This window comes from Drepanopeziza brunnea (assembly GCF_022702325.1).
Source record: "Drepanopeziza brunnea f. sp. 'multigermtubi' strain 214-2 chromosome Unknown ctg19, whole genome shotgun sequence".
Classification (NCBI taxonomy): Eukaryota; Fungi; Ascomycota; class Leotiomycetes; order Helotiales; family Drepanopezizaceae; genus Drepanopeziza; species Drepanopeziza brunnea.
The window spans coordinates 905,939-923,795 of record NW_027094082.1 but is presented as its reverse complement, the minus strand read 5'-3'; the positions used below and the strand labels follow the sequence as shown (position 1 = coordinate 923,795).

General features: G+C 52.1%; 6 protein-coding genes across 6 annotated transcripts; 2 read left to right on the top strand and 4 right to left on the bottom strand.

Annotated features, from left to right (window-relative positions):
* Window positions 1–243: 243 nt before the first annotated feature.
* Window positions 244–2,912, bottom strand: L3040_009033 (uncharacterized protein; the record flags this gene model as incomplete). The annotated part of the gene is made up of 7 exons (XM_066155814.1): window positions 244–718; window positions 1,121–1,534; window positions 1,584–1,660; window positions 1,711–1,806; window positions 2,429–2,644; window positions 2,737–2,753; window positions 2,906–2,912. The coding sequence occupies 7 exons, from the start codon at window positions 2,910–2,912 to the stop codon at window positions 244–246; spliced, it is 1,302 nt and encodes a 433-aa protein (XP_066010102.1).
* A 1,757-nt stretch (window positions 2,913–4,669) lies between these two features.
* L3040_009032 (uncharacterized protein) lies at window positions 4,670–6,680 on the bottom strand (the record flags this gene model as incomplete). The annotated part of the gene is made up of 5 exons (XM_066155813.1): window positions 4,670–5,248; window positions 5,354–5,383; window positions 5,433–5,910; window positions 5,958–5,985; window positions 6,047–6,680. 5 exons carry the CDS (start codon window positions 6,678–6,680, stop codon window positions 4,670–4,672), a joined length of 1,749 nt encoding a protein of 582 aa, XP_066010101.1.
* A 1,318-nt stretch (window positions 6,681–7,998) lies between these two features.
* On the top strand, window positions 7,999–10,671 carry L3040_009031 (uncharacterized protein; the record flags this gene model as incomplete). The annotated part of the gene is made up of 2 exons (XM_007297792.2): window positions 7,999–9,655; window positions 9,704–10,671. 2 exons carry the CDS (start codon window positions 7,999–8,001, stop codon window positions 10,669–10,671), a joined length of 2,625 nt encoding a protein of 874 aa, XP_007297854.2.
* An 819-nt stretch (window positions 10,672–11,490) lies between these two features.
* Window positions 11,491–13,330, top strand: L3040_009030 (uncharacterized protein; the record flags this gene model as incomplete). Its single annotated transcript, XM_007297793.2, has 2 exons — window positions 11,491–11,716; window positions 11,829–13,330. 2 exons carry the CDS (start codon window positions 11,491–11,493, stop codon window positions 13,328–13,330), a joined length of 1,728 nt encoding a protein of 575 aa, XP_007297855.1.
* Window positions 13,331–13,764: 434 nt separating this feature from the next.
* Window positions 13,765–15,093, bottom strand: L3040_009029 (uncharacterized protein; the record flags this gene model as incomplete). The annotated part of the gene is made up of 2 exons (XM_066155812.1): window positions 13,765–14,097; window positions 14,335–15,093. The coding sequence occupies 2 exons, from the start codon at window positions 15,091–15,093 to the stop codon at window positions 13,765–13,767; spliced, it is 1,092 nt and encodes a 363-aa protein (XP_066010100.1).
* Window positions 15,094–15,700: 607 nt separating this feature from the next.
* Window positions 15,701–17,257, bottom strand: L3040_009028 (uncharacterized protein; the record flags this gene model as incomplete). The annotated part of the gene is made up of 4 exons (XM_066155811.1): window positions 15,701–15,839; window positions 15,897–15,979; window positions 16,139–16,554; window positions 16,615–17,257. 4 exons carry the CDS (start codon window positions 17,255–17,257, stop codon window positions 15,701–15,703), a joined length of 1,281 nt encoding a protein of 426 aa, XP_066010099.1.
* Window positions 17,258–17,857: the final 600 nt, after the last annotated feature.

The window sequence follows — 17,857 nt, the reverse complement described above, 5'->3', positions numbered from 1 at the left end:
ACTCACTAGTACGCAGCCTAAAATGGAGGACCATTCGGGCCAAGTCTCACACCATAGAATGTTGGGCTATCAACAGATCAACGGTTCATTAAAAAGAGAAAAGTCTAGTACAAGAATGCATGCTCCTTTCCGTGTAAAAGCAAGCGCAGGTTCGCAGTTGTGCTCACCACCCACCCGGGCCCATTCCATTAATAACACTAGCAAATAGGAAAGTGAACCCACCCCTCGTCAACAACCAGTACTCTAATGCTCCAAAAGTCTCAGCGAGCCTTGTACAACAACGTTCTCGAGGATGGATCCGGGAGGGATATCAATGGTGCTGCCCTCAGTCGCGACAATGATGACGGTACCCTTGAGAGTGACGCCACGTCCGAGGTTGACAGCTCCGGTGATAGTCAAGTGGTCAAGCTCGATGATCTTGGGGATGCTGCCGATGCGCTTCTGGAAGTCGGAAACCTTCTTGAAATCGTTGCCGAGCTTGATCAGGGGAGCTGGGCCGAAACGGTTGGGGTCGATTTGGAGTTGACCGTGCTTCAGCGAGTACAGGTCAGATTTGACAAGCATCAGATCAGAGCAAGTCTTGACGGGCAAGAAACGTCTTCTAGGAACGTTGACACCGTGCGCGTTCTTGAAGTGACGGATGGCAGCTCCGACGGCGGTTTCAAGTTGGACGATCGAGATGTCGGATTCGCCCTTCTTGTCTGCTGGGATGGTCTTGCTATTAGGGATGATCTCCATCTCCAGCGCATTGTTCTCGACAATCCGCTTAACAGCCTTGAGGTTCAGCCAGATGTTATTGGTGTTGAAGTACTTGAACTTCTTGATCGACTTGAACTCGTTGGTGTGCTCCTTGGGAACTTGCGCGATTTCAAGAAGACGAACTGATCCCTCGTAATCGATGATGGTTCCACCCTTCACGTCGGCCTTGGTCTTGTCGGTCAGTTCCATAATATACTCAGCATCGGTCTGGACCATGTGCTGCAGGATTCTGAGGTCAACAACAGCACCCAAGTTGTCAACGTTGGAAAGGAAGAGAATCTCGACGCCACGGGCAATCAGCTTGTCAAGGATGCCAGAATTGTAGAGTGACTCAAACACATCTCCGTGCCCAGGTGGGTACCAGTCGGAGATTTGCGAGTTGTATGATTTTGGTGCTGGGAGGAGAGAATCCTTCAAGATTCTGGGGTATCGGGACTGGTTGAAGGTCATGATGTCAATGTTGTGGCCCTCGTATTTCTTGATGATGTTCTGGGTGTCATCGTCGGTGTTGAACGAGTTCATGAGGACGAATGGAACGTTGACATCGTATGTACGGTTGAGGTATTCGATCTGTCGGACGGAGAGATCGAGGAACGACATGCCGTCACGGACTTCGATGACAGACTTTGGACCAACGCATCCCATAGAGGTACCAAGACCACCGTTGAGCTTGAGGACTGCTAACTTGCTCAAAAAACCGACGGATTCGGAGTTGGCCAGCTCATTATAGTCAACAACTTGGTTTTGCGCAGGGGGTGCAATATGGTCCCAATCCCTATCTCGGAATTAGTCCATGTTGTCGCAATGATTCAGTTGTATCCTACAGTTGGTTTCCCTTCGCCTTGTCGTTGAGGTATCTTCTGAAGAGGGCAAAGAAGTTGTCCATCTCAGTCTCGAAGAGCTGTAACATATTAGCTGGGCACCTAATCCACCAGGAAAGCTGATCCGTACCTTCTTCTCGGTGGGATCTGTGACGGTGTCTGCGAGGTTGTTGAGAGCATTACGCATTTGGCTCGCAGCTACAGATGTGGATGTGTTCTCGAATGCCTGTTCGTCCTGGGTCAGCATGGCTATGGAATGGCCGTCTGAAGAAACGGAATCCCGGGGAATGAAAGAGGCCGGCAGACTGCTAGAAGCAGCATCAGACAGCGGAGAAGACTGGATTGCGGAGTATTTAGAGGTAGAGGGGCCTCTGGGTCGCAATGCAGGATGGATATCAGGAATCCCCGTTTTGCATGCAGGCGAGATAATCGTCCCTGGCTTGAAAGGACGAGGTTGGTAGTGCAGGTTTTGTCGACTCCCAGGATAGGCAGGACATGCGTGGATACAGATTCCAGGGAGGTACAAGCAATGCTTGTTCCCCTTCAGGTCCCAATTTGCCCAGGGGCTCTCTGGCTTGCCCTCCTTGTCTCCGTGCTCTCTCATTGTGATCTCGTTGCATGCAAAGACAAAAGGTGTCTGTTCTGCGATGTCGAGGTTGCGAGGTCGAGGTCGAGAAAGATATTCAAGCGGGAAGCTGTGTTGAAATTCACTCTCTCGGCAAATTACTCTTCAGGAGTTCACCTTTGCGTGCACGCCATCCCCGAGGCTCCATGGAGGCTAGCCCGTCGGCTAGAGAGAAATATATCCGGATGATGCTGGCCAAAGTAAAGAAATGCACAAAACTCACCATATGGGATTGAGTCTTGCCATGGTGCTTTCGGACAAACTCAGCAGCTTCACCATCGCCAGGCTTCAGGTGGCTTGACAGAACGCTCTTCAAAGCAGAAGCCATGTTGTATAGATTATTTGAGGACGGTGAAATATGAGGAGTGCAGGATGAGTCTAGAAGAACGGAACTTCGTTGCAGATGGAGGGTTGTTGGGGAGGAAGCGGATTGTTTTTTCTATGGGGGGGGGAAACTTTATCAGCGACTGCAGCTTGACGTAATGAGGGGGGGGGATGGCGAGATGATTAGCATGGAGGGAGTGAACGTACAGAGAGGAGAGCAAACTCTAGAAAGGGACGATGGGATGGGATTTTCAGTATTTATGTACTGTAGGAGAAGGTAGGTATGAGGTTGGGTAGGAGTGGGTAAGTACGGTAGGGGTAGGGTAGCTAGCTAGGTAGCCTAGCTTCATCCTTGAGATCCATCCCATCTACCCACTGCCCATCCATCCCGTCCTGTCAGTCTCAACCACTTCCAGGCAGGGGTGGTAAAATCAGTATCAATCTCGACTACGCCGTACTACTCGGCTTATCAGAAGTCGTATCGGGAAGCCTCCAGACCCAGACCCAGACCCAGAGTTACTTATCGACTATTTACTACGGTAGTGTTGACCTGGGAAAAAAAAAAAAAAAAAAAAAAAGGAGCTGCCCGGGTGACCACTGCTGATTTCTGCCCGGAACGACCCGCCTAGCAGTAGAGTCCGCACCGCCAGGAACCCGAGACAAGCGAAGGATGTTGCACCGTACCGTTCAATGACCACTAGAAAGGGCAACAAGAGCAGGAACTAGAAATATATAGTCATTCACACAACAAAGACAGCAAAACCCAACCTGCTCCACGCATCTGTTATCTCTTACCCCCATGTACAGCCACCATATCGGATCGCAACAGAAGCGTATTGTTTATGATCCCAGCCCTCTCTACACTCATGGAAGTATCTCCGAGAGCGAGCCACCGGTACACAAGTCTTCTTCTTCTCCTCCGGACGCCAAAACGATACGCCACACCAATTTTTACTTTTTTTTTCCCCCTTTTCGTGCACGCAATATTCCGAGTGCGTTGGTTGATACCACGCGACGGGAGATTCTCGAGACCCGAGCGAGCGATGGCATCTAACAGGATCCTAATTTGGCTCTTGCCACCACAGAACCGGCTCTATCGCCCCGGACCGCAGAGTTGGCGACCATTTGCTCGGCCCCCCAAAACCAAAATCCTCAAGCAAGTACCGGATTCCGACGATCAAAAGAGCTCGTCTCGCGGCTCGCTTGTTGGACAAGGAGACGACGGATGTAGTACCCGTACCTCGCTCTACTCCGTATCTCGAGACATTCCGATAGCGCCCGCCTCTCTCTCTCCCATCAGCCCACTAAACCGCAGCCGTCGCCAACAAACACGAAAAACGGCCAGGCAGAGAAACAAGCGTTGGCCGTGAAACTGAAGCAGAAACCTCTCACCCTCAAGCAGGAAACCCACCAAAGGCCCTCTCCCAAAATCCGGGCCTCCTGTCTGCTCTCCAGCCAACCCCCCTTGGTCGCAACCCTGCCCATTTTCGTCAAACCCCTCGTCTCAGGACTAACCCAAACAGAGCGGTTTCCATATTCCAAATACTATTTTTTTTGTAACATCCAACACAAAAGCATGCCTAAGAGTCAGCTAAGCTATTTATCTAGAAACTCTAACGCCGGGCCTCGATCCCTGACAAACACTAAAGAAAGACTAGCCTTTATACTTTGCTGGAGCCAAAGAGAAAGATATGCGTCGAGGGTGAGAAATTCACTGGTTGGACAGCAGGTGTATGTAGCCAGGCCAGGAGGAGGTGGTCTGGGGTTTTAGATGACTATGAAAGTGTGTGTGTGTGTGTCTGTGTTTGAGTGTGTACTGTGCGTGGGACGTTCAATTGCTTGAATTTTGAGTCTATTCTTTCCCTCTCTTGTGCCGGGGCTTTGAAATAGGAAGAGAAAAGGCCATGGTATCGAGCGAGCGAGCGAGCGCAATATGTAGAAAACCCTAAATAGTAATCAATGCCCAATGCCTACTTCCCAAATCACAACGCCGTAGGAGACAGAAATAAGACACCTGAGATCCAGAAACATAGAATCCGCAAAATCCCCAAGGATCGGCTCAACCTAATCCACCCGAACTCCATATTGCAACTCGTGATTCCCGATACACGGACACAGGAATTTAGTGAGGTGGCCGAGTTTAGTATCCCGCTCCGTGCTGATGCACCGGGCACTGCCCGGGATGATGCACAAACCAGTCGCGGATACAATGCAAGTGGAAGCGGCAGAAACACTCTAGTCTTCCCATCTTATCGCCGACTTGGTACTCCTCCATGCAGATCGTGCACTCGGCGTCGTCCACGCAATCTTTCTCGCTTGCGACGTAGGGAAAGCATCCACTTCTCCTCATCGGGGGCGTGTGTGAGGACTGAGCGGCTTGGATAACTGCCGCATGGGCGCTTTCACGGGCTACCATACGGCCTTCGGGTGTGTTGGGTGTTGGTATTTGAACGGGTGGTGTGCGTGAGCTGGAGGCGGCAGGGTATGGCTGAGTACTGGTATTGGTCGAAGCTTCGAGGACGCAGTTCATGACGTGGTTTTGGCGAGCAGTTTCCCAGTTCGGGAGTGACTTGGAGGGAAGCTCTTTGTGACAGACCCAGCATTCGTCTTCTTCATTGAGAGGGGGGCGAGCCTCGGGCGTTGGGCGTGGGAGTGGAGCTCGTGGCTGTCTGGAGCCGCCGCCTGTTCCCGAGTGGCCTGTTTGTGAAGTGGGATAATTCTGAGTTCTGTTAGTAGGGGTATCCGTGTTCCGGCTAAAATCTCCGTGAGGCAGGAAGTTCGTCAGAAGGTTGACTTTTTGTAGAAAACGACGGACTGCATTTACCATAGTGAAAGTATCGCGATTAGTCCCAACCTGGGAGATATTAGTGTTGTTGTACCTCGGACGCTTCCAGAAAACATACTGTATTGCTTCGAGACCGATTGTGCAACTCTTCAGATCTCACCAATCGGCTGTGATTGCCCTCCGTGTAAGACGATCTACTTTGATCGAAAAGACTCGAGTTACTTGGCTGTCGTGGTCTTCTGGGAAAAGTAGACGGAAGCGTTGGAATCTGAGTTGATTGTATCGACGGTGAATTTGTGGAAGTTGCGGTGTTGCCCTCAGAATGACTATGGCCTTGATGCGAGGGCCGTCGTCGGTTGTCCGCAACTTGAGGGGGAGCCACGTTCGGATCCGGTACACATGGATTGCAGAGCCGTACACGCTCTCCTCCCCCGAGGTTCTCAACGGCGGTAAAGCTTCCAACGCGGCCAGCATCGAGTGCCGGTCGGGGATATTTTGTAGGAGATGTCGCTTCTGACGGAGGTTGCACAATGAATTGGTGTGGAATCGTGATTCGATGCGGCGAACAGCTCCCACAAACCACTCGACCACATTTCCTGCATCAGTCAGAACAACTCGTCAACTGTCCACGGTGGGCACTGACCTGCAATGATGTTTCCTCACAAAGAAGCCTATTATTTCGATCAGTCCCTGGATTCGCCAAGGAGGAGGAAGAGTTTGTAGAATACTTACTAAACTGTGTTCTGCAAATAGGGCACAGCGTTACTTCAGCATCTGGCTGCCATCTAGGTACAAGGACTTGCGACTGCTCGGTACTATTTGCTCGCCCGGCAAGCCGCGGTCTCCTTCGGTAACGAATAGATGTACGAGATAGCAAAGGCGTATCTCCAGGCGAGTCCGATCCAGAAGAACCTCCATGGGGCCTAGTCTCGATATCTACATCTCTAATCGGTGTTATGGCTTGGGAGTGACTGTCCTCTTGAGCCTGGTAGGCCGGTGGGTTACTTGCAGCTCCTATGGGTACATTTGACTCTGTCACTGAGTTACCGCCAGAGCTTCTCTGATTTTGAGAACTGGCAGGCTGAAATGATCCTTCATCCAGAGAAGCAGCTGCAGCCGTCGACGTTCTACTTCCAGCCGCCGAGGCAGAATTTGCCCGAGACTTAACAATGGAATTTCCTGCAGCATGGCTGGATATTTCCTCCTTACTTCCTCCGTGTTCTCGGTCTTCTCGGTTGCTTAGTGACCTCGCTGTGTTATCTGGAATGTCCACGGCAGCAGAAACTTCCAGCTCCTCTATGGGAAGCGGCGGAAGAGGGCGCTCTCTTGTGCTGGCAACAGTTGCCGAGACTCTGGCAGAGTTCATTGTGGGATCCACGGGTATATGGCATGAACTGCCCCGCGAGTATTATGCAAAATATCCTGATGGTGACCTCTTGGTATTCCACGGACCCAGTCCAGATTCAAATCACAGCGGGCACCCAGCTGTGGCTCCGATCGACCTCACACTGTGTTTCGGTTCTAGTATCTGCTGCTCTTGAAGCAGCAAGTATTTGGTGTCCGAAAATTAGGCCACTACCCTATGCGGCGAGGGTTAAATGTGGAGGGGGCAGAATTGTAGCCTGTGGTATGTTTGGCGACGCGGTCTCGAGTTGTTACGAGTCTCCTTCCAGTGAAGGGCGGCCGGCTCCAGTTCTTTGGCAGCCGGTTCATACCGAAAGCCGTCAGATCTGATTTTCCCAAAGTATATAATACGTAGCAGACCTACTGGAACAAGTCCCAAGGCTCCTCCACGCAGTCCTTGTGTATCTCATTCGATCGCGACAACGGCGTGTCAGTGCCTTTTCGCACATGCGAAAGTACTGTGGACTCCCGAGCAGGTTGAAATCTTGTAAATATCTGTGGATCCAGAAGATTGTAAGAGGCGAGGATGAGTGAGAGAGAGAGTGAGAGTGAAGAGTGAAGAGTGAATCACACATCCGACAATCGGGTGATGCTCGGTCTTTCTGGACTCTGGATAGTGGAGTGAGGTGGAGAGGATTAAGCTTATCGGCCGATAAGGATGTTTGCTTGGTCAAGGTACCTAGGTACGGAAGGTAAGGTAGGTAAGGAGTATGGCCGGGATATCCGTGAATGTAATACCTACCTTACGTATAGGGTATATCGGGTATATAGGGTATATTTAAGTATTACCGGTACTCATGCTTGTGCTTGTGAATGAGACAAATTACCTACCTAGGTAGTTCATCTGGAATTACATATTTCTCCAAGTGTCTGAGAACGCCCCTTTAAGTGTATATTATATTACAAGTTGTTCATTCCATGACAGAAGGGTGAGGGAGGCCCTGGCTATATACACACACCCTTGCTATTCTTAGTCACACCTTACAAAAGCTGGCCGCTGAGCCTCGAAATCATCCGATTCAATAGCTTAAAGTCTAGAAAGTTCGAATTACTTACGTTTTGTGATAGACGGAATTCGTATTTGCTTATTTACCTATCTCATTCAGTGAGGGTGAGACAGAATAGGTAGGCTGCTTGAGTGAAGGTTTGCTTTCAATGCAGCTCTGCGCTAAGCGCGATCACGATCGACCCTTAGAAATCCTAGAAATCTTATTAATAATACAACCATCAAACAATCGCGGAGCTTCAATCCCTCCCGACCACCGACATCCGCCACGGAAATGGCCTCGATAGATCCCCGACTCAGAGATCTCTCGAGCGCCAATGCTCTCGTTCAACAACAACATCAACAACAACATCAACCATTACAACAAGAACAACAACAACAATCGCCACAAAAAAGCACTTCAACTTCGCAGGCGCAGCCAGCCCTTAATCAAGCGCGTCGCTCTCCATACATCCCAATCTACACAACCCCTCAATCAACGGGCGCCTACCCGGATAACACTGGTGGCTCGCAGGATGGCAATAATGATGCCAACGACTCAAAGAAGTCTCGAGCATGCGAGGCTTGTCGGGGTCTGAAGGTTCGATGTGAGCCCGATCTAAACAACCCCGACGCGCCTTGCAAGCGTTGCGCCAAAGCAAATCGCAATTGCGTCGTAACCCTACCAACTCGCAAGAGACAGAAGAAGACGGATAGTCGTGTTGCAGAGCTCGAGAAGAAGATAAATGCATTGACGGCTTCATTGCAGGCGCAAGGCGCTGTAACTGCAGCTGCTTTGGCTGATCCAGGTGGAATGCGGCAACCTCAAGCTGAACAAAACCTATACCAGCAAATTACAAATGGAGGATATGGAACACCCTACGACCCGGGCCGCCCAGAGGAGCGCCTAGATGATTGGCATGTATACCCAAGAGCTCCAGAAGTCGAGCCTCGCACATCTTCGCCTCCGCCACCCATGGTTGGTGCTGGTCAGAAGAGAAAGCACGCCGATTCCTTCTCCGCTGCCTCAAACTCCCATATCGCGGCGAGTGCAGCCGCGCAGAGACAATCTGAGCCGGTAGTTGGGACCTTTCACACCTTGGACGCCGGCACTCAAAAGGTCGTGGCGACCCAAGAGTATACAGATGTTGTTGACAAAGGGCTTGTCACCGTGGAGGAGGCCACTAAGATGTTCAATTGGTATGTGGAGAAGATGGCGCCGCACATGCCTTCAGTTGTATTCCCTCCCGGCACTACAGCAGCTGAGATTCGTAATACCAAGCCCATCCTTTTCCTGGCCATTCTTAGTGCTAGCGCAGGGGTTCTGAATCCAGAGAAGCAACGTCTGTTGACAAAGGAAGTCATGAGCATCTATGCGGATCGCATTATCTGCAGTGGAGACAAGACCCTCGAGTTAATTCAAGCTTTGATTGTTTCCTGTCTCTGGTACTGGCCTCCCGAGCATTTTGAAGAATTGAAATTCTACCAGCTTATCCATATTGCCTCTGTGATGGCAATCGACATGGGGATGAATAAGAAGAGCAGGCTTCAAAAGAACAAAGTTGCTGGTCTCTTCAGAGACAATCCATGGCGCCGCACTCCGTTTCCAGACCCGGAGAGCTTGGAGTCAAGACGCACTTGGCTTTCTTGCTATTTCCTTTGCTGCAATGCATCCATGGGGCTTCGGCGACCAAACCTCGTTCGATGGACGTCCTTCATGACCGAATGTCTCGAGGTACTAGAGACTTCGCCTGATGCTTTGCCTTCTGACAAAACATTCTGCCAGTGGATTAGGAGTCAACATATCGCAGAGGATATCGGTACCCGCTTCTCTATGGATGATCCAAGCGCTAAGGTTAGCATGGCTGACACGTCGGTTCAACATGCCTTGACAGCCTTTGAAATCGAGCTCGAGGAGTGGTCCAACCAAATCCCACCAGGAGCTAATTCTTGTAAGTCAGGTCGTACGACCTGAGATGCTTCATACTAATTTTGATCAGCCTGCCTACAAATAACAGAGCATGTGGTGAACCTCTATATGCATGAGGTTGCTATGCATGTCGACCATAATGTTGAGGAGTTTAAACCGCCTTTCACGGACGCATTTAGAGATACTTCGGGTGATGACCAGAAGCTCAGCTCTTCCCATGTGAAAGCACTCTCAGTTTGCCTGAAGTCCATTGACGGCATATTCGCTACCTTCCTGGGCTTTGATGTCGAGACCATCCGATGTCTTCCAGTCGCTAACTTTGTTCGTGTTGCCTATGCCGTGGTGGTCTTGATCAAGATGTATTTCGCGGCAGCCAACCCGAACAGTAACTTTGGCAAGGTCATCAACAAGGACAACATGAAGGTGGAGCAATATCTGGATGGGTTGGTATCACTCTTTATGGCAGCCGCCCTCGAAGAAAAGTCACGTCCTTCGCAAAAGTTCCTCCTGGTTCTCTTGGTGCTCAAGACTTGGTTCCATCGTCAACGCGAGGAGAAGACTACGACCAGTTCTTCAAACGACACTCGCTCTGGCCCTGTAGCCGATGCAAGTACAGAAGCGCCGGTCGAGCCGAACCATAACTCCCAGGTTCAGCAACAACGACAAATCTCAGCCTACAGCCCTGCCAACAATTCTCTTCAACTTTTGAGTGAAGTTGCTACAGGTAGCGGCGGCCAATCTCGTTCCGGAAGTATCAGCAACTACCCCGGATCTAACGATTGGCAAACCTTGCAGTACAATAACAGCTTTCCTATGAACCAGGCGTACGGGAACGGGGGTGGCCAGATTGATCCCAGGCTTGGTATGATGGACTTCAACTACTCGATGGGCGATGGGCTGGAGCAGGCTATGGGTATGACGCTCGGAGTGGGCGAATACAGCATATATTTTGGTGATAACAGCTTCATGAATGGGTTCATGGGACTCGGAGACTTTGGAGACGGTATGGCGCAGAATATTGAGGGTGGTATGCAATGATGGTTGGTCTCTGTTATAGCAGCCGTTGGTGCACAGGACGATGGCGAGTTTTTCACCTGACGAGTTCCGTCTTTTTGAGAAGCGGCCATGGTTGTAATTTTAAAGACTTGTGGATCATGAATACCATGAAATTGCTTTGTAGTGGTTTGGAAGCAGTATTCTGCAATTTGTGTTCTTAGACCCAGACAGATTTTTTATCACTCCGCCCCCTCCCTACATCTTGAAAAATGGGTTTGTCAGAAGCTTTCGAAAAAGCAGAGTTTCCTTGTGTGCTCTGGCTCCAACAAAATAAAAAAAAACTCTGATGGCAGCTGCATGGCACGAGCAGGGATTAGTATGGATCCTTCTATCAGTATTTATCGCGTCTCTCTCTCTCTCTCTGTTTCTCTCGATGCTCCTCTCGTCTTCTTTCGCTTACCTACCTCTCGTTTCGAGCTCTACATCTGAACCCTCTCTCGTTTCTTTCCTGCATTGGCAGTTTTGCAAACCTCATCTACCAATATCTTTTCAAAGTAACATTGCATAAGTAAGAAGTCGTTTCAGAGAACTCGGAAACTCGAATACATATACTCTACGTTGTGGTAGATACACATACCCCGCTATCCAGTATCAGCATCCATCAACAAGCTTTGCCAGCTCCACCGGGTCCTGGTGGTCACCAGCACCGACGAAAAGCGCAGCTCGCCCGGGTATATATAGACAGCATCGACCCCGGGCCAGAGGAGGAGGAGGAGAAGGAGGAACTGGATTGACACGAACTGGATTGAATCTAGTCGGATCTAATTAAATCGAATTGAATCGAATCGGAAGATCAACAAGATGTCCTTGTTGCAGAGAGTCTCGTCCATCGAATCGCTGGGGTCGATATATCCAGCGTCACATCCGCGGGCCCGCTCGGGCTCGCACAGTCCGTCCTCGAGAGACCGCAAGCTCTCGTTCAGTCCCTTGCCTGGGAGTTGGGATCCCCCACCTGCACCTGAGCTCGTGGCAGACCATATACCTCCTCCCATTGCCGCTTTCGAGGTTCCGCGGTCGAAGAGGATATGTATGTTTAAGTCACTGCCGGCCCTCACCCATCAATGCGACGTCGACGACATTTCCTCTACTGAGATGTTCATTCGGCGAGAGAATAGCCTGCTGACTTGAACCACAAACAGTACAGGTGACCATCGCAGTGGTATACTGCCTATTCGCTGCCGGTATTGTCTTTGGATACGCAGCTCTCAAGCCCGTCCTTATCCGCGAGGGCATCTACCGAGAACGATGCACCCAGGACGAACTCGACCGCGATGTTCGGACATGCTACGAGCAGGAGATACACCTGAACCTGATGTTCACAGTGGCCGCTGTGGTCACCAACGTTGCCGCTCTCCCCGTCGGGGCGGTCCTCGACGCGGCCGGCCCTCGAGTCTGCGGCATCATCGGTAGCATTGTGCTCGCGATTGGAGCCCTGTTGTTCGCATTTGCGTCGCAGCTACCTTTTGACGGATACATACCCGGCTATCTCTTCCTGGCCCTTGGGGGCCCGTTTGTCTTCATTTCGTCGTTTCAGCTGTCGAATGCTTTCCCGAAAAACTCGGGCTTGATATTGGCTCTGTTGACGGGCGCTTTTGATTCTTCCAGCGCTATATTCCTTGTATACCGTATGGTGTACCAGTGGAGCGAGGGAGCACTCAAGCTGAACAAGTTCTTCCTCCTGTATCTGGTGGTCCCGGTATTCATCCTAGTCGCGCAGGTCTTCATCATGCCCACGGCATCCTACAAAACAGTCGGCGAGCTCCGAAAGCAAGTAGAAGAACAGGAAGACATTATCTACGACGACCAAGTCGACGAGAATACCGCCCTCCTGCGCGAAGAATCCCGTCAGCACCGCCAATCCGTCGTCTCCGAGATCACTGACCTGCTCGGCTCAAAATCAGGTGCGAAGCTTGTCAGGCAAGAGGAGCACAAGAACCAGATCTCAGGCGTCTACGGCGCCATGCACGGCGCCACCGTGCTGCAGCAGATCTGCTCGCCCTGGTTCGTGCTCGTCACCCTCTTCACCATGATCCAGATGACGCGCATCAACTACTTCGTCGCCACCATTCGCCCACAGTACGAGTACATCCTCGGCTCGTACGCCAAGGCGGTGGAAATCAACACCTTCTTCGACGTGGCACTGCCCGTGGGCGGGATCCTGTCCATCCCGTTCATCGGGGTGGTGCTCGACAGCACCAGCACCGTCACCGTGCTGTCTACCCTCGTCAGCATCGCCACCGCCATCGGCGTCCTCGGCTGCCTGCCGTACACGTGGGCCGCGTACGCCAACATCTCGCTCTTCGTCCTCTACCGGCCCTTCTACTATACCGCCATCTCCGACTTCGCCGCCAAGGTCTTCGGCTTCCGGACCTTCGGCACGGTGTACGGCCTGACGATCTGTCTGGCCGGCCTGTTCAATTTCAGCCAGAGTGGCCTGGATGCGCTGCTGCACAAGGTGTTTAATGGGGATCCGATCCCGGTGAACCTGATCCTGCTGGGAAGTGCTCTGGTGGTCGGAGTAGCGCTGTGTTCGTTTGTGGGCATGAAGTCGTACCAGATGAGGAGAGAGGAATTGGTGAGTGAGGCAGAGCATACGAGGGAGACTGTTATGCCGGGGGCTCAGAGCCCGCAGAGATTGTGAAGTATCGGGGGTGACGACGAGGGATGTCATCTTGGTGGGGTTAGTTGGCATACATAGCATGGAGTTCAATGGCGAGGCGAGAAAATGTATTAATGGGGGTCTCTCGATGAATAATGTCGGCAGATGATTAATGAGTATCTCAAGAATTCTTCTTTTTGTTGATCATTGTTTCGCTTAGCTCGTGCATGATCTCCCCCCTTTTCGCGTTAACCGAGAGAGATGCTCGGTGGGTGCATGGCAGTGTGCCCGCCACATGTGATCAGCCTTCTGCGAGCTGCAACAATCTTCCTTCCTTGCCCTTGCAAACCCCCCTCCCCATCTCTCCTCCCGAACCCAAGCAAGCTTACTTCAACCCCGTAGATCATGCCTGCCCGTCTACCCATTAACCCTCCCTGCACCCCCCTCCCTCTCAATCCACTCATCCAGCCTCCCCATCAACGGAAACGGCACCTTCCTCCCCCCTCCCCGCCCACTTCCCCCCAGACCCTCGCCGCAATCTCGCTCGCGCCCGGATCGGCGTCAACGGCCATCTCGACCGTCGGCGCATCAGCGAACGTGACCGCCGTCGGCTTGGACAGCGCGATCTTGATGCGCGGGTAGGTCCTCCCCGGGGGGGCCGTGGAGCTGGGAGTTGGAGTTTGAGCTGGGGTTGGGGTTGAGTGCGGGAGGGAGGTGAGGAGGTGGGGGATTACGATGTAGCGGATGAGGCGCGTGATGAGGTGTTCGGCGAGGGCTTCGAGGGTTTGGAAGCTGGATTCTTCTGTTGACTGTGGGTTTTGGAAGGGGGGTAGGGGTGTTTTCGTTAGCCGTTGTAGATAGATAGACAGACAGACTCTCATCTTCTTCTCCGCTGTCTCCTCGCTACTCTCCTCGCGAAGCTTCTCAGGCCAGGGACTTATCTGCATCTGTTCGGTTCGCCCTGAACAGGAGCAGAAGCAGAACGTGAATTCCAGCTCGAAACTGAAAGTGGGAAATGAAATCGAAAATGAAACATTGGACATTACCTTGACAACAACTTCCTCTAGTCGCGCATACCCATCCTCGTCGGGCCAGTCCCACCTCTGCATCTCGATACCCACATACACCATCTGCTTTGCGAGGCGCTCACACGCATTCACACCCACCAGCGTCGGCACTCGCAGCTCATGGAGCTTCAGCACCATGGAAAAAGCGCTCGGCTGCTGCTCCCCCCCGCCCTGGTCGCCGCCGTACGCGACACTCCCCGTCAAGCTGACGCCGCTGCCCAAGAGCGAGGCCTTCGGCAGCGAAACCTCCAGCTCGAGTAGTTTCAACGAGCTCGGCTTGAGCAGTGGCTCTACTCTCTCCTCGTTCCCATTCTCATCGCCGTTTCCGTTTCCACTCCCGTGCTCGCCTTGAGGAGCCTCAGGAGCAGCCAGGATATGCTGCCCCGTGAGCCGGAACAACACCCACGCCACCAGGTCCCGCATCCCCATCCCCTTCTCCGTCCCCTCCCCGCTCAGCCTGAACGCCTCGCAGGCCGCTAAGATGGCTTTGCTCAGCGTTCCGTAGTGCACCGTGCTGGCGGCGACGGTGTCGCTGCTCGAGGCGGTGGTGAACGGGTGGCGCAGGGACAGGGCGCAGGACAAGAGCACCGGCTGCGGGATTGAGGCGGAGATGGAGGGGCGGCCCCAGGCGTCGGTGCTGATGGGGAGCGTGGTGCGAAGGTGGGTGAGGCGGATGAGGGTGTGGGGGTCTCCTGAGAGGGTGGTGAGGGCGTGTGGGGTGAGGAGGGGGGGTGGCATTTTTGATGGCTTAAGGGGTTGTGAGATGAGTTGAGATGAGTTGAGATGGGTTGAGATGGGATGGGATGGGATGAGATGGGATGAGATGGGATGAGATAGAAGAGATGAAATAGTGCGAGAAGTCAAACAAGGTGCAAAGATGATGTCGATGGGTCACGGGTCGGGCCGTTGCGAAGCTTAGTGTCGAGATGAGAGAGGAGAGAGAGATAGGTAGAGTACCTGCGAGCGGGCCTTGGAGCTACCAGTACCAGTATCAGTACCAGTACCAGTACCTTCCTCGTTAAGCTGGCTCGGTTGAGTCCTGGAGTAGAAAGAAGAAGTCGAACATCATTCAGTAAAGAAGATGCACAGCGAAAGGTTTGCAAGCTTCCAGCTATCACGACTTCTCTGCAAACGGTTTGCAAGCGTCATCCCATTTGTAGGCATGTATTACGAGCTATACTCATGCGTTTGTATGTACAAGTAGGTTCCGTTATCAATAACTATTCACAATCCTACCGCAGCCCTTTGGTGCACTTCTTCCCTTGCAGACGGGCCAAGAATTCCACGCGACCACTCTTTTATTCACATCCCAGACGTCATGTAGATTGAGGTCAGCACTTGTCGTTCAGATTTTTCTTCTTTTCCCTGTTAATTCTGCATCTGCTAAAGATATCACACGAGCAAGCCATGACTGGCCCTCTTCATCCGATGTGAGATAGTTAACAACCTGTGAAATACCTCGCAGGGGTAACTGGCAGAAAAGCCTAATGCAATGCCACTTTAGCAATAACCGTCCGTATCCCGTCCGTATCGAGTCCTACCAGAGTTTTTGCACCTCGTTTTGTCCCTTGATCATGCCGAAATCGACTCCAATGCTGCCCTCGTTTCCACCCAGAACGCCATGCTAATGCTCAAACACCAAATCCAATCACTCAGCTTTATCCGTCACAAATCCGTTGGCTTTACAAACTGGACAGATCCAAAGACCCACAGGCTCGCTCTGGAGACCAACACAGTTCCAATGAAACCATTCGTACGGGCATTGCATGTTGTCACAAGCAACCATGTCGCCGTAGCTGATACTCTGGCAGGTGCAGTATTTGTTAGTATCACCCCCCTCTTCTTCGTCCAAATCTCCCATCTCTTCATCTCCGTCGGCATCTTTGCGTCTTGGTGGCGTACCAACATCACCCTCCTCCTCAGAGCCCGAAGCTCCTTCGCTATCCACCAAAGACGCCGAATTCTTGGGCCCGGGTCGTCTGATGCGCGCCAGACCAGATTTTTTCAATGACTTTCTGGGTTGTCCACTCTGCCTGCTCCCTTGTGGAGCCACCTTTTTGGTACTCTTCTGCATTGCTCGTGGGCCTGCGCTTCCTGCTCTGGCCGACACCGCGACTGGTGTAGCACCTCTCCCTGGAGTACCTGGAACATTAGACGAAGCACGGTTTGGCAGAAGACTGCTGTTAGGCGGGTGAAGTCCTAAAGGACCAGTCCCAGTCAACCTTGGTCGCTTATTGTTGGCACCGGAATAGGACTCACGGTTTCGTTGTTGGAGCGCTGCGTTATTAGGCGTTCCGGGAGCCGATGATGACACGGCATTGTTCTGCTGAGCCTGCATATGCGTAGGGATCGTATTTTTTATCGGGTACTGATTGGCGTGTCGAGTAGGGGGCACTGCAGCGACACTATGATCGACACTTGAAGCTGACTGCCGGGAAGTTTGAGGCTGTAGGATCGCGGCAAGCTCGCTGTCGTATGGGATCTCTCCTCTTTCCACCAGATCTTCAATATGCGTATCGAGCCATTTCAAATGTTTCAACATCAGCGTCTTTGATTTGATGGCCAACGCTACCTTCTCATTCGTTAACAACTCGGCCTTGTCGAAATTCTCCCTAATGATACTCTGCAGCTGTTCTTCTTTAGGGTTTGGGACATGGCTTCCGTGACTACGAATCCACTTCTGGATGAGGGCGTCATTTTTGGCAATTGTCGCCGTGCACTCCAAAGCCTGAGCGTCCTTGTGTGCAATCTCCTCTTGGATATGCGCGAGCTCATTGTGCCAGTTGCCCGCGACGTGAGTAAAATCCTCGAGTACCTCCGTGGCATCCAGCTTCTTGTGTTCTGGGTGAGCCATGAAGCTGATGTCGCTGAAGCCGTCGATGGAAAGATCGTCTCTGGGCATGGTTGTTAATGGCAATTCGATGCCTCGTTACGATGCGGCAAGGCAAAGTAGGGCAGGGCAGACTGATCAGACTGATCAAGCAGGATGTAAAGGTGTCGCAGGTCGTGTGCTCACCTCGAGAAGATTTCCCGTAGACGATGCGACTCCTCCAGGCTTTCCCTCTGCGGTTACTTTACGAGCGAGTCGACGGTAGGGGTGGCTGGGTGGGGGAAGGGGGAAGGGGGAAGGGAATGGGTTTTGTTGATGCCGCCGAGAAGCGATATCTGAGGTATCTGGATTATCAGTATCGCCATAAAGTGGGTCAGTCAGCCTTGCGCTAAGCAGAGCCTCTTCAACTACTTCATCTCGAACTCGACATCAAGCTCGGCATCGCCATTCCCATCGCCCTTGACTCTCACGGTATATTGTTCCGATCTTTAAATGCCTCCGGAATATGTAAGCACACAAGTTTAGCATATTCTTACGGTGCTCGATACTCCCTTCGCCGTCTCCGTCGCCGTCGAAACCAGCTTGCAACCGTATATTGCCAAGCTCCAGGCACGCTCTCCATACTACCGCGCTCTCGTGGACTCGCAACGTCGGTGGATCTCCTGTACCTGT